Source organism: Struthio camelus, chromosome 4 (genome assembly GCF_040807025.1).
Source record: "Struthio camelus isolate bStrCam1 chromosome 4, bStrCam1.hap1, whole genome shotgun sequence".
Classification (NCBI taxonomy): Eukaryota; Metazoa; Chordata; class Aves; order Struthioniformes; family Struthionidae; genus Struthio; species Struthio camelus.
Window position 1 is genome coordinate 19,793,818 of NC_090945.1, and position 21,731 is coordinate 19,815,548.

At 39.3% G+C, this 21,731-nt stretch overlaps 1 protein-coding gene across 16 annotated transcripts in view; it reads left to right on the top strand.

Moving 5' to 3' along the window:
• TNIP3 (TNFAIP3 interacting protein 3) overlaps window positions 1-21,731 on the top strand; it is a 99,729-nt gene that overhangs the window by 2,226 nt on the left and 75,772 nt on the right. For 6 of the 16 annotated variants that reach the window (XM_068941693.1, XM_068941703.1, XM_068941694.1 and 3 more), the window contains exons 1-3: window positions 14,321-17,254; window positions 18,210-18,540; window positions 18,803-18,970. In XM_068941693.1, the coding sequence (XP_068797794.1) occupies window positions 18,941-18,970 (30 nt within the window). In that variant the 5' untranslated portion in view covers window positions 14,321-17,254; window positions 18,210-18,540; window positions 18,803-18,940. Of the gene's footprint in view, window positions 1-30; window positions 134-5,977; window positions 6,142-8,768; window positions 8,881-9,056; window positions 9,192-14,320; window positions 17,255-18,209; window positions 18,541-18,802; window positions 18,971-21,731 lie in introns of those variants that run through there. The other 10 variants (XM_068941701.1, XM_068941698.1, XM_068941706.1 and 7 more) reach the window with 7 other exon arrangements.

Here is a 21,731-nt window from a genome sequence, read left to right on the forward strand (position 1 = left end):
TTTAGTGATTAAGTTTCAGTTCTGTTTCAGGTACCAGCTTCTACTGTCATCCTTACAGATGTGCTGTAGAGGACTTTTTACAGAAGAAGGTAATAGAGATCAAAAGTTCCAATATCTTGGTAGGAGAGAATTGGTAAGTGTTTCAGCAAAGGCAGAGTGATTAGATTTAGATTAAATATAAGCCAAACTACTTCAGACAATTGTCTTACATCTTAATAAGCTATTATCTTCAGTACATTTTTGACACAGTAGTTCTCTCAAAGCCAGAAAATCTTGTGAGAAATTCCAGCTGCAAGGAATAGAAGAACCTTTATTGACTTAAGCAGAATTTAGATTTTTGCCTATATGTGCATTTGTGTAGGTTTGTGTTTGGGGGAGTGTGTGTTTTATCAAAGCCTCAGCTTTGATTTAACTAACAAAACAACCTGTTGTATTGAATCAGGCCAATTTTCTGTCCAGACTGGTAGTCTGTCTCTTGCAGTGTCTCATGTGTTTCCAAGTGTTTGGCTGTTACTGAGTACTTCAAATCAGTGAAAGCTAACACTGCTATGGAAGGAACAGCCCTGCTCTCCTCCCCAGCTTGCCTGCTTCCTCCTCTCTTACACTGGTAGAATTGCATGATGAAGCAGATCAGAAGACTTTCTGGGTAAAGGCTAACCTGTGAACAGAAAAGATTAATTTTAACCAATCTATTTTCCCTAAGCTGAGAGTGTTTAATAAAACTATTGTGTTTTTTGAAAAAATGCTTCCCCCAAAATGTTTTTTTCTGATCTGCATTAGCTGCAGATCACTTAAATCATGAAGCAGTCTAAAGGACTGTAATTTCTTTGTGGTCCAAATTGAAGAGAAACTTTTCATATTCTCCGCTGTATAAGGTGCCTTACGGCTTATCAGCTTTAAAGCTACAATGAGATAATACCAGGAACTGGCATGTAAATGAAGATACAAGTCTGAAAGAACACATTCAGCTGAACAGAGACTCTAGAAATATGAGTGGATTGGGAAAAAGCATAGGACATGTGGTATTGCTATGGCTGATTCAGTTGCATTCAGACTGTATTGACATCATGAAGAACTGTGGGTAGAAGGAAATTAACCCTTCCAGTGACTGTGTCTGTAACAGGGTAACTGTTTAAAAAATTCTCTCCAAGAGAGGGAGGGTAAATATAATGTGAAATTACTTCCCAGCAGAAGCAACTCTTTTGCTCTTAACTTTTCTTTTTTGGGGGGAGTGGGAGGGAACAACGCAACATTAATTTCAGTGGCCATCAGATGGCTTTATTTGTGGGTATGTTTTTAACCTATAGAATTATGTTCTGGGCTGTAATACTTTGACAAATAGACAGGGAACTATGCTTTTATTTAAGACGCTTGATTCTATTATGGGCTAACACAGTGCTGTGCAGGCATAAAAAGTTTGAATCTGAATATAACGAACACCTGAATAGAGAGTTTGTAGTCCCTCGTAGCATTAGCAAGTTCTTCGTAAGACATTTGTGCTACTGAAAGAGGGGGGAACGTCTAGGTACGGATTAGATGTCCTTTTAAAGTTTCACGGAAGAGGAACTGAACGTGGTGCTTGCTTGTGTATTGTTTGGATGTGTAGTTAGCACTTGTGTGGAATAACAAACAAATTAAGTGCATAGTACATGCGCAGGAGAATGTGAGATCTATTTTAGAGGGGCTGATTAAATGTAGATGAAGGAGAGCCATAGCTTGAATTCTTTTTATTCGGGTTGCTAGATATCTGGACTCCACCATGCGTTGTTCGGTCACTAGTAGGCAAAGTTGTGTTTGTCAGCTATCAGGTAATTCTAACAGAGGAATCTGAGGACTGGATCGGGTGTTGAGCTGAGTTGTTTTTGGCTGGGCAAAGCTGTGTGAGTCTCATCCCTGAAGCAGACTCTGATATGCTAGGTTTCTGGCATGGAGCAAGAAACACTGTCTGGGATACTCGGTGAGCCAGCACTACTTAGAGACAGTGACAACTGCAGATCCTGGAAGAAGCAGCCAACAGCTGTTACCTCAAGTACAGCTTGTGGAGAATAGAAGGAAGGACAATATACTGTTTATACTTGTAGCTAGTCTTATTAGTATCTTTTTAAAATTGTTTACCTGATGCTTTACAAGCCGGTGGAGAGGTGTATTCCTTTTCTGGAAGACTTTGCAGTATGTGGACCTAATTCTACAAAGATATGCATGGAACCTTTTTCATACCTGCTAGCTTCTTTGGAACTGTACACCCATACAATGGTTCATCTCCAGGGCAATAGTTCAGGTAAAGGAAATCATAAAAAGCTGATGGGGAGGATTTATGTAACGCTATTTGGGAAGGAGGATCAAGTTGGCAGTAAGGCAGGGATTACTTATTTTTCAGCAGGATACCTCATGTAGTTAAGATGATGAAGGCAAAGAAAACCAAGTCCTCCAGTTTATTATTCCTTCTGGGTTTGCTCAAAGTTTAGTCAGATAAGTTTTGAATAGAGAAGGCTGTTTAATATTAAACTGTTGTATTGAATTCTGGTATTGGAGCTGCATTTAAAAATGGAGTAGGGGGCAGTAGGGTTTGAGGCATATGGGAGAAGAGCAAGAAGGAGAGGGCCTTTTAAGGGTTTCAGTTTCCTAGGGACCCACCCTGATGATGTGTAGAATCATGAGTTAGTTCTTAGTTGACTTCATCAAGATAATATTGTGGCTTTCTTCTGGTTGCTTTCTTTTGGGCAGAGCCACAGTTTTACGTTTAATACTTAAGTATAAAAAGAAATATTATCAGGTTTTGAATAACAGCTGATTCAATGCTTTGAACTTCATGAGTATCAGCTTCTTTGTTTAACAACAACAACAACAACCCCCCCCCCACAGTTTAGTACTTACCTTCCATTAAAGAGGGTGTTGCATCCTGAGGGCAGAGTCTGCACACTTGGAGATATGGATTATATAAGTCATGGCTGTACATCTTAACATATACTTTAATTAAGACAAAACAAAACATCCCAATTAGTATATTGGCTGTTAGGTTCTATTTGTGCTAAGTACCTACATGAAAAAAAATCACAGCGTTATTCTGTCACTCCTGCTTGTAGCATTATGTGTATTAAAGAAATGTCTAAATGGTCCTATTGGGATTTCATTGCTCAAGAAGATCTAGAACCCTCTCCTGAGCCCTAGGGTTAAAATCCTGTTCCCATCTTAAGTCAGTGGCCACATTTTTCCTGGTTTGTGTCAAAGTTTCCTGAAAATGTCGCAATCCAGCTTGCAACTGTTTAGTAAAAGCTAGAATCAGCGCTTGTTAGTTAAGAATCTTTCTCCCCCGCCCCCCAAGTATATTTTGATCATTCCCTAAGGAAGGGTAGCAAATACTAGCAGAGTAGGTCGTGTGTCTCAATCTGACGCTGTATTCACAGAATAGTCTATGTCAGATTTTCAGTAAAATCTTGGCCCAGAGATGATCAGTTGTTTAAGACCTTGGGTTACGATTTAAGTTTTAAGGAGCGCTGCCTGGACATCTGTTTACTCCTCACAGAATGAGTTTATGTAAAAATATTTGTAGATCAATTGCAAATCCACAAGTTGCTGGTTCTTAGTCAAGAAAGAAAAACTTGAGCTGAAATTAGCTAGCTAATAATACACCTGTCTCTTGTGCAAGCTAGTTTACTCTGGTATAGTACCCGCGAGAAATCATCTGTTTTGAGGAGGGATTCAGAGGAGATGGTAGTGGTGATACGGATTTAGAAGGAAGCATGCCCTAAATATAAGGGAGACGTTGGAGGGGACGGTGGACAAATACTCGAAGGCTAACGTCATTAACACAGTGGAGTTGGCACAGTTGAAAAGTGCCTATGAGTAGATGTAACCCCTCACCTAGATTTCAGCTGTCTGATTCAAGGCTTGGTTATGTGAAACACAGATGTGTGACCTTAGTTAGCTTTGCTGAAAAAGTTGTTGACCTGAAACTAGGTATGGTAAAGCCATGTAATAAAAAAAGAAAAAAACCCAAAGTTATAATTTTGTCTGTTTTTTATTTTTAAGATAGTGATAGCAACTTGCAGACACAAGAGAAGAGTAAAAACTAAAACCCGTGAAGGGGGAGGGGAAATGGAGAGCTGGAAGACAGCGATTAAAAAGTAATGAATGTTTAGCCTGTTCCAAGGAATAATGAGGACCATTGCTCCATCTATCTCATGACTGCCAAGCCAGCATAGAAGCATCACCTGTATCAGGGGCCAAGTGTCTTAATTCTCAGCCTGGCACTGTGTTAGTCCTGCCTGTATATTGGTTACCTGATTAGCTGATATGCAATGGTTGTGTGTCATACTGCTTGCAGAGTACTTTGAGTATGGCACAAGCTATAAAATAAGTGGTCCAGCAGAGGGAAGGGGATATCTGGGAAAACAGTGAAATATGCAAAGAGCCTTGAAGGTGAGGACTAGATAGAGTATCGTTTCCCTGAAAACAAAGGAGTATGCAGATGAAAGGAATTAGGAGTGCTCGTGATTTGGTCAGAGAGATGTGACAGGAAGATAATCGTGGAAGCTATATTTTTATAAAGATTAGAGGTGACTTGAGGGTTATGGAAGTTGGAAAAGTTTGGAAGTGTTCTGTAGAACATTACGTAAGGGCACATCATCTGTGCAAATAAACAACATCTAAAAGCACAAGGCAAAGGACTGGGAATTGTAAAAGATGGCCTTTCAGTGCTCTTTGGAATGGAAGCAAGAAAACGGAGCAGGACTCCATTCACCATGGCTAGAAGAAACAAGGTGAGTGCAGGACAGAATATCAGAAGCCCAGTTTGACTGGGTCAAACTTACTGGTGAGAGCAGGAGGAGATTCTGAAGAAACAGCTGAGCTATGATAACTAGAGTCAATTCACTGTGCATCCTGGTTAGCAGGTTACATGTTACATTCATTTTAAGGTTTTCAAAGCCACCTTATGGAATATTGCGAGCAATTAGGCAGGTTTTCCTTTCTGTTGTAAATAAATTATGAATAGCAGTGTTATAAAGCCTATATCTTTCTGAGAAACAGGGATTTAATGCAAAAACACAATAAGATATTAAATTGTATACGCTCCAGAAACATTTGCACAGTTCTTTGTTTGTTTGTTCCCCCCCATCTACACTGAAAGTCCGGATTTGACACCTCCAAACTGTTAACTGACTTCCAGAAGTCTTAATGTAAATTCTTCTAGATGTCATTCTTGCTTCTGTTGCAGCTCAGTACAGTTGACTAATTATGAAGTTATTTTAAAAATTCTCTGATCTGAGACAAGGAATCTGTGCTATTAATATTTAGTTGGTGTGGCTTGCCAATTTATTGCAAGTGGCTCCAGTTCCTGAAAATTGTTGAGATGTAAAACTTAAACAGATTTTCTCTGCTGCTGTAATAGATTCTTGTTTTCATGTCTTCCTCAGTATTGCTATTAGAATGTGATACTGCCTTTACCAGCTTCTGATCACTGCTGCTTGCGTGGCTAGTGTTTCCTGTTCTGGGATTTCTGCTTTTTTGTTCTGTCCTGCCAGAAGTGGCTATTTCCTTCATATTGCCTTGTCTGTAAACAGCTGCAGTGATTAGAGCTGCCCCTTCCAAATTTCACCATATTTCAGTTCCTCTTTCCTCAGAAGCTTGAATGTGTATGTGTGGGTTTTTTTAATTTGGGGTTTTTTTTTTTAAACAAAGAAAGCTTGAATGTTTGATGCCTGCATTTAATGGTGGTTGGAGTGTTTAAGGCGCTCCTTGACCTCTGTGTAACTGTAGATGAAACTTGATGCATTTCTGCAGGTTGATCAGGACTGATGCTGAAATAAGTGTTTACCTTAGATTCAGCAACCAAACTGTAACCCTCTAATAGGAACAGCTGGAGGAATAAATTAAGAATGTAGTAGGTTACTCTCTTCCCATCTTGGGAGCTTAAGACTCCCCGGAATTTCCAGCTGCATCAAGGAGTACAACAAAAACATGGTCTTTTTTTTTCCAGGAATGAAAGTAACTGGGTTTTACTGCTTTGGATTGACCAAGAGTCCTGTATTGTTGCAAAGCCAGGAAATCAAGCTAAGATACCATTTTTTTTTTGCTGCAAAAGTGCTATTCTACAAGCCAGGATTGTTTTTGAGAAGGCTTAAGAATATTTTCGTGTAATATGTAAGTTCATAAATATGTTCTAGACATTTGTTAGGCATAAGCAAACTTTTAGGAATTGGGTCTGTGCCTTGTTGGGATGCTTAAAGCTGAAACCAAGGTTTGAAAGTACACCTGCTGTCCAAAGAATGTTACTTGAATTTTGGTGACGGAACAACTTGTGGAATACAACATTTTCTATGAAAAGCTCTCACTTCCTTATATTTTCCAGTTTTTCCTCACAGTAAAAACTTCTACTTGCTTCTTGTTCTTGGAAAAATGATTTGTTTAAACCTTTGCCCCCAACATCATCCATTTATTATTTGCTGGTGAAAAAGGAGAAACCCCCGACCTGGACTGTTTTCCCCCTCTCCCCCATCACCCAAAAGTTTCAAGCCGTATCAAAAGAAAAAACTCCAGAGCTTCAGTAATGTCTACGAGTGTTTGTGGGTTTTTTCAAGCAGCCTTGTGTAGTTGGGCAGCAGAAGCACTCTGTGCGTGTCCCAGGGTGGGGACAGGTGGGAAGAGGAGAGCTTCAAAATACACACTGGGACTTTAATTTTTTGTTTGTCTTTAGTCTCTTCCCATCTGCAAAGTATTTCAGAGAGTCACATTCAGGTAAGGATGTAAAAAATCCAGGTACCACGTCAAGTTCTTTCCCATCTTCAGGAGGAGGAAGTCATTCATCCACCTTTCAACATTTTACAATCCTCTTGTATTTGTTCCTGTGCAATTGCTAACCTGTAGTTATCCCATTCAGTTCCTAAATTCGTCTGCAAGTGTCAATGTGGTGTCAGTCCATCTGTTTCTTGTATTGTTAACAGAACATCTCTTATCTTGCTGAGCGTGGCCAGATTCTTTTACAGATGTTCTTTTTATTAAGCACTTGGATTGAAACACGTAATTTTAAGATCAACTGCTGAAGACTGTTTGTTTTTTTGTTTTTTGTTTTTAAGCCTGTTGACACTCAGAAAGCCTTAACCCATCTCTTACACACACTGGCCAAAACGTCTTCCTTCTCATTCAAAAATGAATCTCTGCGGTTACTACCCTGTAATCTTTCTCGTCCCCTGCTTGTGGGTGTGATGTTTTCCCCAGTTCTCACTAAGAAACTATGTGACTTTGAAAATGCTGCCTCTTGGAATTTCTTTGACTGTTACAAAATTCTGCATATTTCTCTTTGTATGATGGTGGGAGTGAAAAAAACAAAGGTAAATACAAAGTTAGCATGCGGGAAGGGAGGAGAGCAATCATATTTAAAGTGCTGTACCACTATTTTTTTGGTATAATCTTCTATGATGCCTTTAAGATGTTTGCCTAGAATCATATGTAAGCAGTGTAGGCCACTGAGTTCACTTGTCTGTTCTGAGTCTCTTTCATAAGCTGATAATATTCCATCTTAAAATGACTAACTGTTTTGTTTGCACTGAAAGACTTTTTTAGAACATCAGTTCAGACAGAAAATTCCGTTCTGATTTTAAGTTTCTGTCTAAAATCTTTAGGCCCTTCTAGTTTGTTTGCTCTTTCCATGGCAACAGTAATTTTTAAATTAAACAAGACAAGGTTTCTTGATGTTCGTCTTGTCAGGAAAGTTTGCTATTCCCTTTCTTCTTGCCCTTCTCTATCTCTAATAGTTTTCAAGCATGCATGAGTAGAATTGTATGCAACACTGCACCTAAGGTTTTACTAGTGCCTCATGGAACAAATTCTGGTCTTTGTCTACAGCTATATCTTTGCTGTATTTGCTAGAATACAAGTGCCTTTGGATGCTTAACTGTGACCTTGTACTGAATTAGCAGTGTGTGAATGCTTTCTGCAAGCATTCATCTTTAGAAACTCTAGTTTTCAGAATACAGATGACTTTTTCTACATCTTAAGCTTACAGTTTTGATTGCATTCATTTTCTTTCTTACCTCTTTTCTCTGCTATTTATCTCTCTGGTCATTTCTGAACAGACTTCATAGCTGTAGCACAAAGGGCAGGCCTATGAAGTAGTTGACTAAAATAAATAAATATATAGAAATAAAAAAGATTGTATCTATTCCGCCCCGCCCTGCCCGGAACAATGCCTTAATTACATTATTTAAAATTGAAGGGAAGGTGTCTGAAATTCTCTTATTATGTCTTGAAAAAACACGTGACAAGGCTTCCAGGCCTTATCCTTGCATTTGTAGCTGATTTGTAAATCTGTTTCTTTTTTGTATCTGAAATAGAGCTCTGGCTACTTGCCTTTATACCAACCTGATAAATGTTCTACTGTATGTTCATCTAACTATTATGGGATCAGATATAGTTCTTCAGAAATATCAAGGATGCATTGTTTTAATTTAACTTTCTGATTCAGCAATTTGTTCAAGCAATAATTCTGCAAATTAAACTCTATTTCCAGCACTGAAGAGAGAATTCTTGCCTGAATAAATAAAGCTTAAGTACATTGACTTAGGCAGCTGTCCTACTGGAGGAGAAAATATTTGGGATGGTTTTAGTCTTAATGCTATATAAGCCAGTCTTTCTGCAGGTAGATTCTTGCTGGGGAAGTTACAGTAGTAAAAGCGGCCTCCAATTTTAGGGGAAAATAAAATCCGTTCATAAAAGAAAAAGTCAATAGTTTTTTTTAACATAAGTTTTTTGCTTCTTTATTACCTTTATAGGCAGTACTCATTCAGGAACTCTTCCTGATGAACTCTCTGAAGCAGTGAGTCTATCAAGCAAGACTGATCTTGGTCATACTGCAGTGATGCTCTTTATACTCTGAAGCTGAAGGTATTTTTGATGTTTGTTCATGCCTCTGAGAACTTACTGATTTCAGTCCACATTGCAGTGATTGTCATAAACAAGCCTTTGCTTTAGAGGTCAGGTTGGGGAGAGTAAGAAAGGGTTCTCAAATATTTACAAAAAGGCAACTTGCAAGCTTTCTGTCTCTTCTTTCCAATTCCCAGAGGACTAAGGCAGTGCTTCGGCACAAAGTCAGTACCAAAATTCCTGCTGACTTCAGAAGAAGAAGTGGAGTTTATGAACAACAAAGCCCGATCTGAAGCAAACCTGAATGATTATTATTTGCAGCACAGTCTGAGGTAAAACATTCAACAGAGGTATGGTGAAAGTCTTAACAGTATGAATACTGGGAAGATTATTGGTTAGGTTGTAGCTTATATGCTTTCTGCTGTGGAGTGGATTTGATTTCAGAAGAGATGGAAGAGTGGGTACAACTTGGATAAGGTAAATGTCCTAATGAATAGATACTGTGTTGGGGGTCTGCGTGGAGGCAGTCTCCCTGAATGGAAATGTGTATCCATACTGAAATATCTGGGCAGATAGCATAGAATTAGGTAATAAAGAAACAGAACACAATAGAGCTCCTGCTTCACTATGAAATCTCTGCTCTGGAAATTGGCTTTAACAAGCTTGTGAATTGCCTATTCTTCTGTTTTTAGATAACTTCGCCCCTGCCCCACTAAGGTCCAAATTCTGCTGTGAAGGATAGGAAAGCTGCTAAATGTGTTGGGTTGGATTCGTTTAGTGAAGAGGCTGAATTCTTGTACTCATACAAATTGAGAGTGACGTTCTATACTCTGCTTTTTGGTATTCCAGTGACGTTACTCATACAAATTGAGGGTGACGTTCTATACTCTGCTTTTTGATATTCCAGTGACATTGTTGGGAATCTTGTGCCTTCGTATGGTCATTGAACTTCACAGTTATCTGTTGCTTAAGATCACTCTTTTCTAACATACTTCTTCATTTAATGGTAAGCCAAGACGTGCGACTGCTGCCTTTTGCCTTTCTCCTTTCACTTTTCTCTCCCTGTCGGTATGTTTCACTTTTTGACCTAGTCTCTGTCTTTTCTCTTCAGTCTGTTGCTTTCCCTGCAGTCATTCTGGAGTTCATGTAACCCTCTTATCACTTTTGTACAAATTAATATGACCCGCAAATGAATCTTGATGGTGAAATGCAACAGTCCTGTGCTTTAAAATTAGCATTCTAACAAGGCTGACTATCAGACTGCACTTCTAGTCCTTATTTCAGCTGTCTGCAGGCTTGGGAAGACTTTGCCCACTGTAGTGGTTACATTTGGCTTGCATATGGAAAGAAAGCTTGCTATTATTGCGACACCTGCATTTATTTAACAAAAGGTTTGTATTTATTATGAGAGTCAGAGAGCCACTAAGAGGAGTGGATGCAGCTGTCAGGCAGATATTTGGCATCAGGCCTGGCTGCAGCCGTAATGACTGTGATGGTGGTGAGAGGTGGTAGCTTGGAGAGATGGGCAGTGATGCACAATGTGGGCAGTGGTGATATAGAGTTATGGTCCCTGTGGTAAAAATAGATCTGCCCTATTTAATGTTGTTGGCATAAACAAGAGATGTCTTCTGCCTTTCTGCCTGGTCCACAGAGGAGGTGGAGGAAAAGTGACTTGCATCAGCTTAAGCTTCCAGGTGCTCATTAGAGCTCCCTTCCTGGTAGGTTATCTGTACTATATATTATTTCTGAATTTGGCATTATATATTTATAATATCCAGGAAGTAACAGAGAGGCTTCTCGGTGAGCCTGTTGCACTGGGAGAGTTAATTTTCTTGCTTCAAATAGCAAGTGTGGAGAAATCAGGGTGAGAACCATCTTAATTGTAAAGATAACAGCTGAACTATGGCTTATAAAAAGGTCCAGTACATTTTTTCTGCAAGCATGTATAATGTACTCTGTATGGGTTTGTATAGGTTTGACACTACAAATCACATGTTGTTCTGCTTCTCACCTCTTGCCTCTAACATATGGTTTCCATAGGCACATCTGCCGAGCACCAGGCATTGCTATTAATAGTTTTGGTCTGTAGCTGAAGAGTTCTAAAGAAGGTGTGATCGCAGAACAAACAGCAAGAAAATATATAGCATCTCCCTGGCAAAAGTATTAAAATGTGCCCTATTAAATGTAATATTAAAGCTGTGTCTTGTTTTGGGCTTGAATTTTAAAGAGTATATTTATGGTGAAAATATCTGAAAAATCTCATCTACAATCTCGTGTGGATTATGTTGTGGCAAGCCTCAGGCTGTAGATGGCACCATTGCTGCACCATAAAAGCGGTCCTGGGTTCACTCTTCCATTGACGCAACCCCAAAGATACTGGTTATTCTACAAGCTTTTGAAAGCATACATTTGCTGACGGGATTTGGTAAGGATTTGAATGAGTCCCCCTCTCTCTAGAATTGAGTTTTAGGAAGAAACAGGGAGAGAGGTGTTGGGAAAAAATTATTTAAGTATGTGATGGTGTTTTGAAATACGTTAGCTACACAGGCTGTTCTGTCTCATGGGGGTAATAAAGACTGGATCTGTTATTTCGGTTCTTAGTGAGAGTTGCATGTGACATGGAATTCCTTGAAGAATTTCCCTATTTTCATCTTTGGGGTTTCAGTGATATTTTCTGTGATGCTGCTAACAAGGCTACTATAGCAATGATATATTTTGGAGGATACTGAAATTGAAAGCCAACTCATTTAAGATTTTTATCAGCTTCAATATCTAAAGCCACTTCTGGAACTTCAAAATGGTGTTTGCCCTGCCAAAAGAGAATGGTGTTTGCAGGAAATTGAGAAGATCTTCCCTACACTAGGAGTAAATTCCTTCAGCAGAGGTGCAGGATGAGGTCCCTAGGGCTTAGCCATGGTTTGAAATTGTGGGAGGGCAAAAACCTGACCTAGGGTGTTAAAGCTAATGTTAGAGCTGATGAGTTTAATCAAGGATCAACTGTATAAACAATCCAATAGAAGTTTTTAAATTGTTATTTCTAGTCTTACCTGAAATGTTTTTACGTTTTCCTTTCTGAGAGGAACAGCTGAAAGTCCTCCCTTTTCACAGAATCACAGAATCGTTTAGGTTGGAAGGGGCCTCTGGAGATCATCTAGTCCAACCTCCCTGCTCAAGCAGGGTCACCTAGAGCATATTGCCCAGGATCACATCCAGACGGGTTTTGAATATCTCCAGGGAAGGAGACTCCACCACCTCTCTGGGCAACCTGTTCCAATGCTCTGTCACCCTCACAGTGAAGAAGTTTTTCCTCAGGTTCAGATGGAATTTCCTGTGGTTCAGTTTGTGCCCATTGCCTCTTGTCCTGTTGCTGGGCACCACGGAGAAGAGGCTGGCCTCATCCTCTTGACACTCCCCCTGCAGATACTTGTACACGTTGATGAGATCGCCTCTCAATCTTCTCTTCTCCAGGCTGAACAGGCCCAGCTCTTGCAGTCTTTCTTCGTAGGAGAGGTGCTCCAGCCCTCTAATCCTCTTGGTAGCCCTCCGCTGGACTCTCTCCAGGAGTGCCATGTCTCTCTTGTACTGGGGAGCCCAGAACTGGGCACAAACTTTTCCTTTGGCAAACCTATTTTCTACAGCAGAACAAGCAAATACCACACTTAGGTCTGTCTATTTTATTTTTGAAATTGAGCACTTGATACATAAATTAGTGAACAATTCTACAAAAGGCTGAGATCGCGGGCCTCTGAAATCCCTCACACTACTCATTTCCAGATTCCCTGGAGTATACTAGAAGGTCCATGGCTATTGACATCCTGCTTCCCAAATCTAATGACACAGTGAGGGGAAGCCAAAGAGGAAAGGGGGATGGGAAATAAAATTACTTATTAGCAATCAGGAGAAATTTTAGTTCTGAAGTGGTGAACTTCAAATGTAGAAGGTCTCAAAAAGCAATCTCTTTCTATTACAGCCTTCACAGATAGTCATTAAAACATGTTATGCACAAAAATAGCCTCCACAATCACAAATGGAGTGGTAGAACATTGCTATCGAAGTTACAAAAGCAGGGAAACAAATTGGGAAACAAATTTGTAGGGAAGCAAATTTAGCAGCTTGTCACCATCAGCTGTCAAATGCAACTTTTGCCATAGTAATATAGGTTAGAGCTCTACAAAGACAAAGGGAAATGACCACGTTTCCCAAATTACATTCCCAAAGTTCTCCTAAACCATGGGCACTCACTCAGCTGGAGTGAGTTATAACTATCATGAGGTTGTATGAACTGTATCCAGCCATAAAATGTATATATAGGAAAATAATAAGGTTTATTACAGAATGTAAATAGAATATCTTTAACCTAAATTATTCTTTCAACCTGTTAAGAGCTGTAAGTGGATGATAAGACTCCTGGGTGTTTAGGACCGCTTAAACTATGAGGAAAAAGTGGGAAGTCTGTTATAACTTGTGCCATGAACATAAATTGATAAAGTGCATGAGAGCTGTTGATGTTTGTTTGTAAAATCTGGAGTGGAATAAAGCAGATGAAGAAATGAAAGCACAAAAGCTGGTAAAAAGAATACTGGAGTCTCAGGCTCCTCGCCTTATGTGCAAGGTACCCTTAGAGGATGCAGTTTAGTGGTTTGACTTTATTTTTGACTTTTACTTTGTTTTTCCTTATTATGATAGTCTTGCCATTTAAAAATGTAAGTAAATAAAAGCATACAACTTTGTAAAGTAATGTTCTGTATTTAATTGTTTGGCTGCTCCTGGCATGTATTTAAATCCTGAATAGTTTCAGGAGCAGGTGTGAAATGCAAAGGAGTTGGGTTGAGCTTGATCTGTCAACTAAGTTGGAGACAGTGGTAGAAGCAATGATGTAATACAAGCGGGCCTGCACACTTCTCCTTTTGTTTCCTCCCTCTTAATTACCCTCCAGGTCTGAAGCCAAACGCAGTAAAAATCAAAAATCCCAGTGACTGCTGAAGATCTTTAATTGCAGTTTTATTGGGATTATAGGCCATAGACTCTATGTCTAGTAGCCTTTCCTCAGCTCTGCTGGCTGCATTTGGGCCTCTGGCCAGGTCTGGGGTCTGCAAAGAATCATTATTGTGACTCTTGGCTGGGCATAGTTCTGTTAATAGGGATTTGTCTTTTCAAGTCAACACACTTCTTGCAGCTCTATCAGATAACTGTGTCCCTCAGCGTATCTGCCTAAGACGTGCATTTAACCATAGTTCTGAAGGAAACCTAAACCAGAAGAGAGTCTTGCTTGTATGTTGGTACTCTGCTCTTGCAGACTGTTGTTCTTCTGCGCCTTGTCCTGGAGCCTTCCCTCTCTCCTGGGTTCTTGTTCGCGATCTGTGTCCAGGCTCTGCCGTGAGGCTGGCCTCCTCCCTGCACCTCCGGTCACAGAAAAGGGTGAGGCTGATGGTACCTTCAGGGTGACCTGTGGATGAGATAATCCCTGCAGAAGCATGTAAGCAGACATATTTAAGCCTTTGTAGGAAAAAAAGTTAAGCTTAAAACAAACAAAAATAATACATTTTTCTGTTTGGCTGTATGAGGCCTCCTTTTCCAAGGTGCTGGAAAGCTATGGTGAGATACTCACTCCTCAGTGAGGCTTTACCCCAGTTTATGGAGATTATTGAAACAGCAAAGCAGATTGAGATAGTCTTCTAGCTATTTCTAAGGTAGCAACAGCTAGAGGCTGTTTCTAAGGCTCAGCTAGATCTGCAGAGAGTTTTAGCAAAGTAGCAATAAAATCTGACTGAAGTTCTGTGGAAGTAAAATATATCCAAAGGACTTGAGAACCAGTAGGCTAGAAGCAGAGCCAAGAATGTGTTTGAGGGGGTATAAAGGAGCCGTTAGGTTCAGCTTTTGGAAGTGTATGCCTGTTGAAAAACTTGAGCAGAGTGGTGTGGTACAGGAAATTAGGACGTTCGGTGGGCGGGATGGGGAGTGGAATTCTTGTGACCAAATAAAGAGAAAAGGCAGAGGAGCTTGCTGAATTTAGAGTAATCAGCTATTTTGAATGGAAATAGATGATAGTCACTTGAAAAATGAGGGGAAAACTGTATTTTAAGGAACATATTAGGGAAATGCTTTTTTTTCTCAGCATGTGGTATTTTCTACTCCCACAGTAAAATTCTGTGGTTTTGAGATTGAAAAGAAAAATATCAATAAAGTCATTAATTACTTCATCAGCTGTGAAGAGGATCCAAAATACAGCTGGCAATAAAGGAAGCTGTAGTCCTACCAGTTTGTCACAGGACAATTTAGGTTGGATGTTATTGGAAAGCAGTGTCATTTAACTTTGTCTTAATTGGTTGTTCTTTGCAAATGGTCATGGGCAGTACTGTTTTGCTTCCACTGCTTTTGCAGTAGCCCTCTTATCACTTCTTTTTTTTTTTTTTAATATAGTTTTTTGGCAACCATAAATGCTCCCAGAATTTTGTTCCTAGAAGCTATGCTGCAGTTAGTGGTAACTGCTTCGTTTTTGTCTGACAGATTACCCTGAACTGTTGAGAAACAACTTCTGCATAAAATAAAGGAAGCCTTATGCCAGATATTCTTATTTTTACTCATCCATGCGAAATAATATCTTTGCTTCTTCTAGGAAATGTAAGATGACTACTGCTTAGGGGTTGTATTTGGACTTGGTATAGGCTGTTACTACTACTATTGTGGTTCTAATGTGGGAATCAACCAGCTAAAACATTTTAATTTCACCTGATATCAATTAACTTTCATCTCTGAAGTGATGCATGCTTTTCTAGACAGGGAAAGCTTGTGGGAGAGGCATAATTATTTTTGTCCAGCACGGTAGGCTTGGAATTCCTGCTTTGTTCATTCAGTAGGAAGGACCTTAAGCAATAATTGGAAATGAGGATACTATCATGTCATCACATCTGATGATAACAAATGTTGCAAAACATTGACGCTGTCTGTAACATACTTCACAGGAAGGGGAAGCAAAGATAAGGGAGGCTCTTTGCAGAAGATTTTGGCTGATGCTTCTCTAGTGATATCTCATGGGACGTTTTGCAGAATCTCTTCTTATAGAGGCATAGCTCTTTTTGCAACTTATTTTTGAGGAAAAAATAAACTCAAAGGCTTATTTGTCAAATAAGTTGTTCAAATAATCCACGTGGAGTATAGCTAAAGTTTTCTAGCAATCTACAGCTTTTTCAGGACTGTCTTTGTAATTTGTAGTGTGTAGGATGAAGTACACATCATCAAAGGTGCTATTTGGCAAATGAGTATAGCATAGAACTGAAAGGTGGCACTTCTATTGACAGATTTTATAATGGCTGAGTGCAGTTTTTAGGATTACTCCATTGTAAGCTTCAGGTTGAAAACTGAGATTTCAGAATGCATAGATCAAAGCAAATTAATTGAATAAGTAGTTAATCAAATAAGCTAAGCAGAAGTCAGTCAATTCTTAGGATTTTTATCGCTGTGGAAATTCCGTTTCTTTACGTGCTACAGTCCAGTAGCACTAGACAATTTGTCCTACTCTCAACCAATTTTATTGTTATTGATAGACTCTGTTGTTGTCTATTGGAATAATTCATGCTCTGCATCCAACATAAAGTCTCTTTTCACACCTTTTTAGTATTCTGGAAGGACACAGCAATTTAAACTTACTCTCTGATGAAAACGACCCTGACATATTTGCATGTTACTCTTTTTTTTTTTTTTTCCTCTAACCCATTCCTTTTAAAGTCTGATGCTGCCTGCTCTAGACATCTTTAAACAGTATCAAAATGATTTCTCCATTTTCCTAAATGTACAATCATTGGGATAGATCAAAAAGTTCATCTTTACTTCTGCAGTCCAGAAATGAATTTGAATTGCCGTGGTGTCATGATTACCCCATTAATTACAAGCTTCCAAGGTGTGCTGGTATAGATATCAGGTAACTTGCTTTTGGCTTAGATTTCTGATCTTGCAGTTTGTTCATCTAATGGTCTTTTCTGAATGCTGCCCTCTATGAATGTGTTGGGTTCCTTGTGCTGTAGGAAACATTTTGCTGTTGCTACAGAGGCAGTTTGGTTGGATACCGTGTAGCCTGGTAAATATGATTTGTTAGTAGTGAAAGGCTTTGTATTGGTCTCACAACCCCCAGGGTCTTAGGGCTTGGCTGGTTGGCCTCAAGCCAGTCTTCAAAATTCATCTGGGAACCAAGGAAGGAGAGGCAGACCGTGTCAGGGAAACATAAATGTAACCTGAAGGAACCCCCAGCACCAGTGTTAAACTCCTCCCAGCCAAGAACTCGGATGCTGACAGTGTGCTGCAGCATGCCCTTCCTCTTTTTGCCAGAGGAAGACTGGTGCTATTGCCTTCAGGATGTAGGGAGACACTGCAGGGGCGAGCATAACATCAGAGAAAAAGGGTAGGTACTAGGAAGTTAGTATATGCAAATCTTAACAGTTGTAAACCATAAGAATAACTAGACTGATAAGTTGTATTTTGGTGAGACTGTTAAGACTTCGATTAGAGTAACAATAATGTTCTTAGCTCCACATTAGGTGTGTTCTCTGTTGCCTGTTGTAACATTTCGAGTGCAACGACTTTTTGCTGAGGACAGTCATCAGTGAGCTGCGCAGTACATGTAGCAAGTGCAGTATCTTCTAGACCAGAGAAGTGGACCGACTTCTCAGGGAGACTTCTGCAGAGATGCTAGGATATTATGAATAAAATGAGCAAGAAGCTTTTTCTGCACTTTGTGGATGGTCTTGAAATTTAGACCTCACCATAGTAAGTTTGAATTCTGTTAGAACTGCTTGATTAGCTTAAGTCAGAGGACCCAGATCAAGGATGAGGGATATGGAACTCAAGTAAACATAAGTGAGAGAAAAGTGACTAGGAAGGCAATTTCTTCAAACTTCTGGCTTTTCAATGAAGAATCAGATAAGAGGAGAGTTTTTTTCACTGCTAGTAAGCTATAGTTTTCATGGCAGATAAGTACTTACTGAATCTTATGTTCAAACTTCAGCTTGCCTTATTTTTGCTATGAAATTTAAAGGTGTATGCAACAAAAAGTAGAAATGAGAGTTAAGGGCAAGGCTGATTTAAAAAAAAAAACCTTATTGAGAATTTTCCACTTGTTTCCCTGTATTTTTAAACCAATAGCATACACAGTACTTCTTACAGAACAACCATAAATACTTACTTTTCTTACTGAATTCTCTGGTTGTATAATCAGGCCCTCCAGTCCTTCCTCCCTGGAACAAAAAAGTACCAAAATATTCAGCTGGTCTTTCACAAACAGCAGTTAAAGTGGAAACAGCCTCCTGGCCTTTGATTTTTTTTATTTTTTATTTTTTTTTACTTCTTCCCTCCACTAGGGTAACAAGGCACATGCAAGCTGAAAGGATAAAATCACTTGAAGCGGCATTACCATGTAGACCCAGACAGTAGCTCAACAGGATTTCAAACTAGACTGTTCCTCTGATGATGTATTGTCAGCAAAAAGAGACTGAGATAATGCACCTGAAATGAGCAGGTCCTGTAGACTGTCACTCAAGCTCATGTTTTTCCTTTGAAACATTAAGCATGATACAGAACAGCATCAAAAAAAAAATAGATGAAGACACATTTGACTACTCAAAGCACTTTGTCATACTTTCTCAACTTTAAAGAGCATTTTATCTTTTTTCCTGTTTTCTACTGCACTAGGTAAGAGAGTACCTTCCTTTTCACTTCTTAAGCTATGAAATCTAGTAATCTAGTAGCTTTTAAGATGACGAATATCATTATTTCACCTTCATTGGCTGTTTGCCACTGTAATTCTTTCTACCTCTTGAGGACAATTAGTCTTCTTAAATCTATAAGAAGGCCAAAGGCTAAAAGTAGCCTTTTTCTTCAGCAGGGCACACGCATATCTATGAAAAATGAGAGCTGGATGCTTGCTTTTTTTTTTTGTTTGTTTGTTTTTCAGTGAAGTCAGTAGTGAGCTTTACCTTTCAGTTCAGTGGGTTCCATACCATGCCGTAGATTCAGGACAGATGCAAAATAGGAGAAGAGAGCTGGAGAAGACCATTCCGAAAGGAGCTCGAAATCCAAATATGCAGAGGTGATGAGGCGAACTGGCAGTAGAGAGAACAAGGTGAGTGGGAAAACCAGCTGTCGTTCATCTTCTGCAGACAACATCAAAATGGGAACACAGTGGGATATTTAGCATCTACAGATGTGATTCAGGACACATCCCTAAAGGAATAAATCATCATAGCGTACCATTCATAATGTAGCAGCTGAATATGTGCTTCTGTACCCAGATAAGACCTGAGCCTGTGCTAACTTGGCACATATTACTAGTTTCACCCAAGTCGACAGGCTTTGTTGCATGCTAATAGTTGAGAAAACTGATGTCTTCCTGAATCAAGTCACTATTTCACCCCAGAAATAGCAGACTTTCGTATGCGTGTGATGTGCATAAAGCAGAAAAATAACTATCATCAGCCGTTCTTTAAAATAAAAATTACTCTGTTAATAAGATTAACTGTGTTAATAAGAAGAAAAATACTCTATTTTCAGTGAACATCTTCCAAATTTCTGCTTCATTTGGTTTTTCTCCTATGAAGACAGCATTTTTCTGCTCTTTGCTTTTATTTTTGAACAATTTGGTAGTAAATTAATTTTTATCTTAGTGATCAGTGTGTTGGCCTCTCCTTTGGCATAACGAGACTTAACCTTCATTATTTATCTCCTTTAAAAAGGAACTGAGTTGGCTGACATAAAACCAAGTGTCTGGTTCATAGTTTATGCCAGGAAAAAACATAGTGATTAATTCATGCATGTCCTATACAAAATGGTCTCACTAGGATTATTTTTACATGTTATCTCCTTAATAAATGCCAATACTTTCTGCAAGGAAACTAAGAATTTTCTTTTCCTGAGGTCCTTCAAGGATAATAGATATTTTTTTTCAGTAGAATTCTGGAAATTGCTACAAATTCCCAAAACAGGAAGCCTGTCAAAGAATTAGTCCTTCCAGTTATTTATCTTACATGCTAAGTACATTAAAAATGTTTTCAGAATGCCTGCTGGTGATACTGAATAAGGACATAAAATAGATAGTGACATATAAAAGGGTTTTTTGGGGTGGGGGGGAGTTGCAGGGGAAGACTGAAGAGTAGCAAAATTCCCTTCTAGCACTTGAGTCAGTCTATGACGTTACTGGAGTAATTAATTTACCTTAACTAAAAAATGCAAGGAACAAAATTGTATTGATTTCTGCCATAAATGTTACAATACTTAGATGCTAAACAAATATATTCACTCATACTCCTTCTAGCGAATGTCTGCTTGCTTGGTGTTTAGTTCGTTCAACTTACTGGTTTGATTATCAACTTTTCCCAGAGAAGACCAAGTAGTGGTGGGGAGTATGGTGTGAGCAGGAATTCATTGTTTCCCAGAAACATGTTAAAAATGAGCTTGAGATGTGCTTCCTAACATTGACTTTGCTGTTCCTTAGTCCAGTGAGATTTTATGTCTGTATATACCTATGTGATGTTATTTAGAAATCAATTTAAACTTTCCTTTTTTAAATAAACACCTTTTAGGTTTTTTTTTTTTTTGAATGAAAAATTCAGAGGTGGAAATGAGGGAAGTAAATCATAGCTGACATTATCTGGATAGACTCAGTACATAGTTCACTATCCTGTCAAGGAGGTTTTCTGTTCTGAGGAAAAAATGGTTTGGAAAAAAAAACAAATAATTCTTTCTGTTGAAAAACAAGTATTCAGAAAAAAATCAACATCTCATGATCCAATGATTCTTGTGTGGTGGTACTGGAGGAACTCTTTTGGGTAGATGCATAAAAGGCCTGTTTCCTGTCTTTTTCACTAATATTGTGAAAAGTATAAGGTGCCTGGGGTAACTCAAGTCCTGTGTTCAACAGCACATTGATTGTGGCTTCACCTGTATTTCATCTCAGCCTGCTGCTTTGCACTGGTCAGCAGAATATGAAAGGGGAACCCCAGGGGAACACAGAAGGAGAGAATAAGCAGACTAAAAGAGGTAGTTGTTCCATGAACAAGTCTCATCTCCAGCAGTTCACCTATTTACACATGGTTCTTTATGTGGATTCTCGTAACGGAGCTTATTTGTCTGGGGAAACCTCTAGTCTGGCATGAGCTCTGCCATATGGTTAGACACCACAAAAAAAAACAACCGGAGAACAGACTTCAGGAGTTCCAATCCCAGAAAGACTTTTTAAATATGACTAGATAATTTCAGCTGAATTTTGAAGCCAGTGACAACGGCTTGCAGAGGAGAAGTATTAGTATCAGACTGGAAAAAAATAACCACGAGCAGGGATGATATGCAGCATAAACATTTTGATGTAGATAGTCAGACTGGTTGGGGAATGCCAAATGAGATGCTGCTTAGAACGCAGGCAGGCAGGTATTCAAGCCATGGATGTGATCGGAGTGCAACATAAGAATGCTCTGTTATTTGAAAGAGGTGGTACAGTTGCTGTCTTTATCTGGATCATATGATACAACAATCGTAGTGATGGTTGTGACCTGTTAAACACAATATTTTTGCAGAAAAATGCTTACTTGCTAATGTTGTAACTAGTCAAATAGGTCCCTTCCCAAGAAGGAAGTTCTTTTCCCAGGTCTAATTAGGAATGAAGGACCACTGGGCTGGCTCTACAGGGGCTGCACAGAGTGGCAGTGAGGAAGATGCTGTTTCCAAGGCCTATTCCATAGGGATTCACCAACTGATTGAGGTAAAAATGCATCAAGGGCAGCAACAAATTCAGTGAGGCCGTTACTCCCTGAGACATGCCTCTTCTTATGCTCGAGGGTAAGGAGGGCAGGGGAAGCAAGTAGACAGCAAATTCCGGTATCCTACTGTGT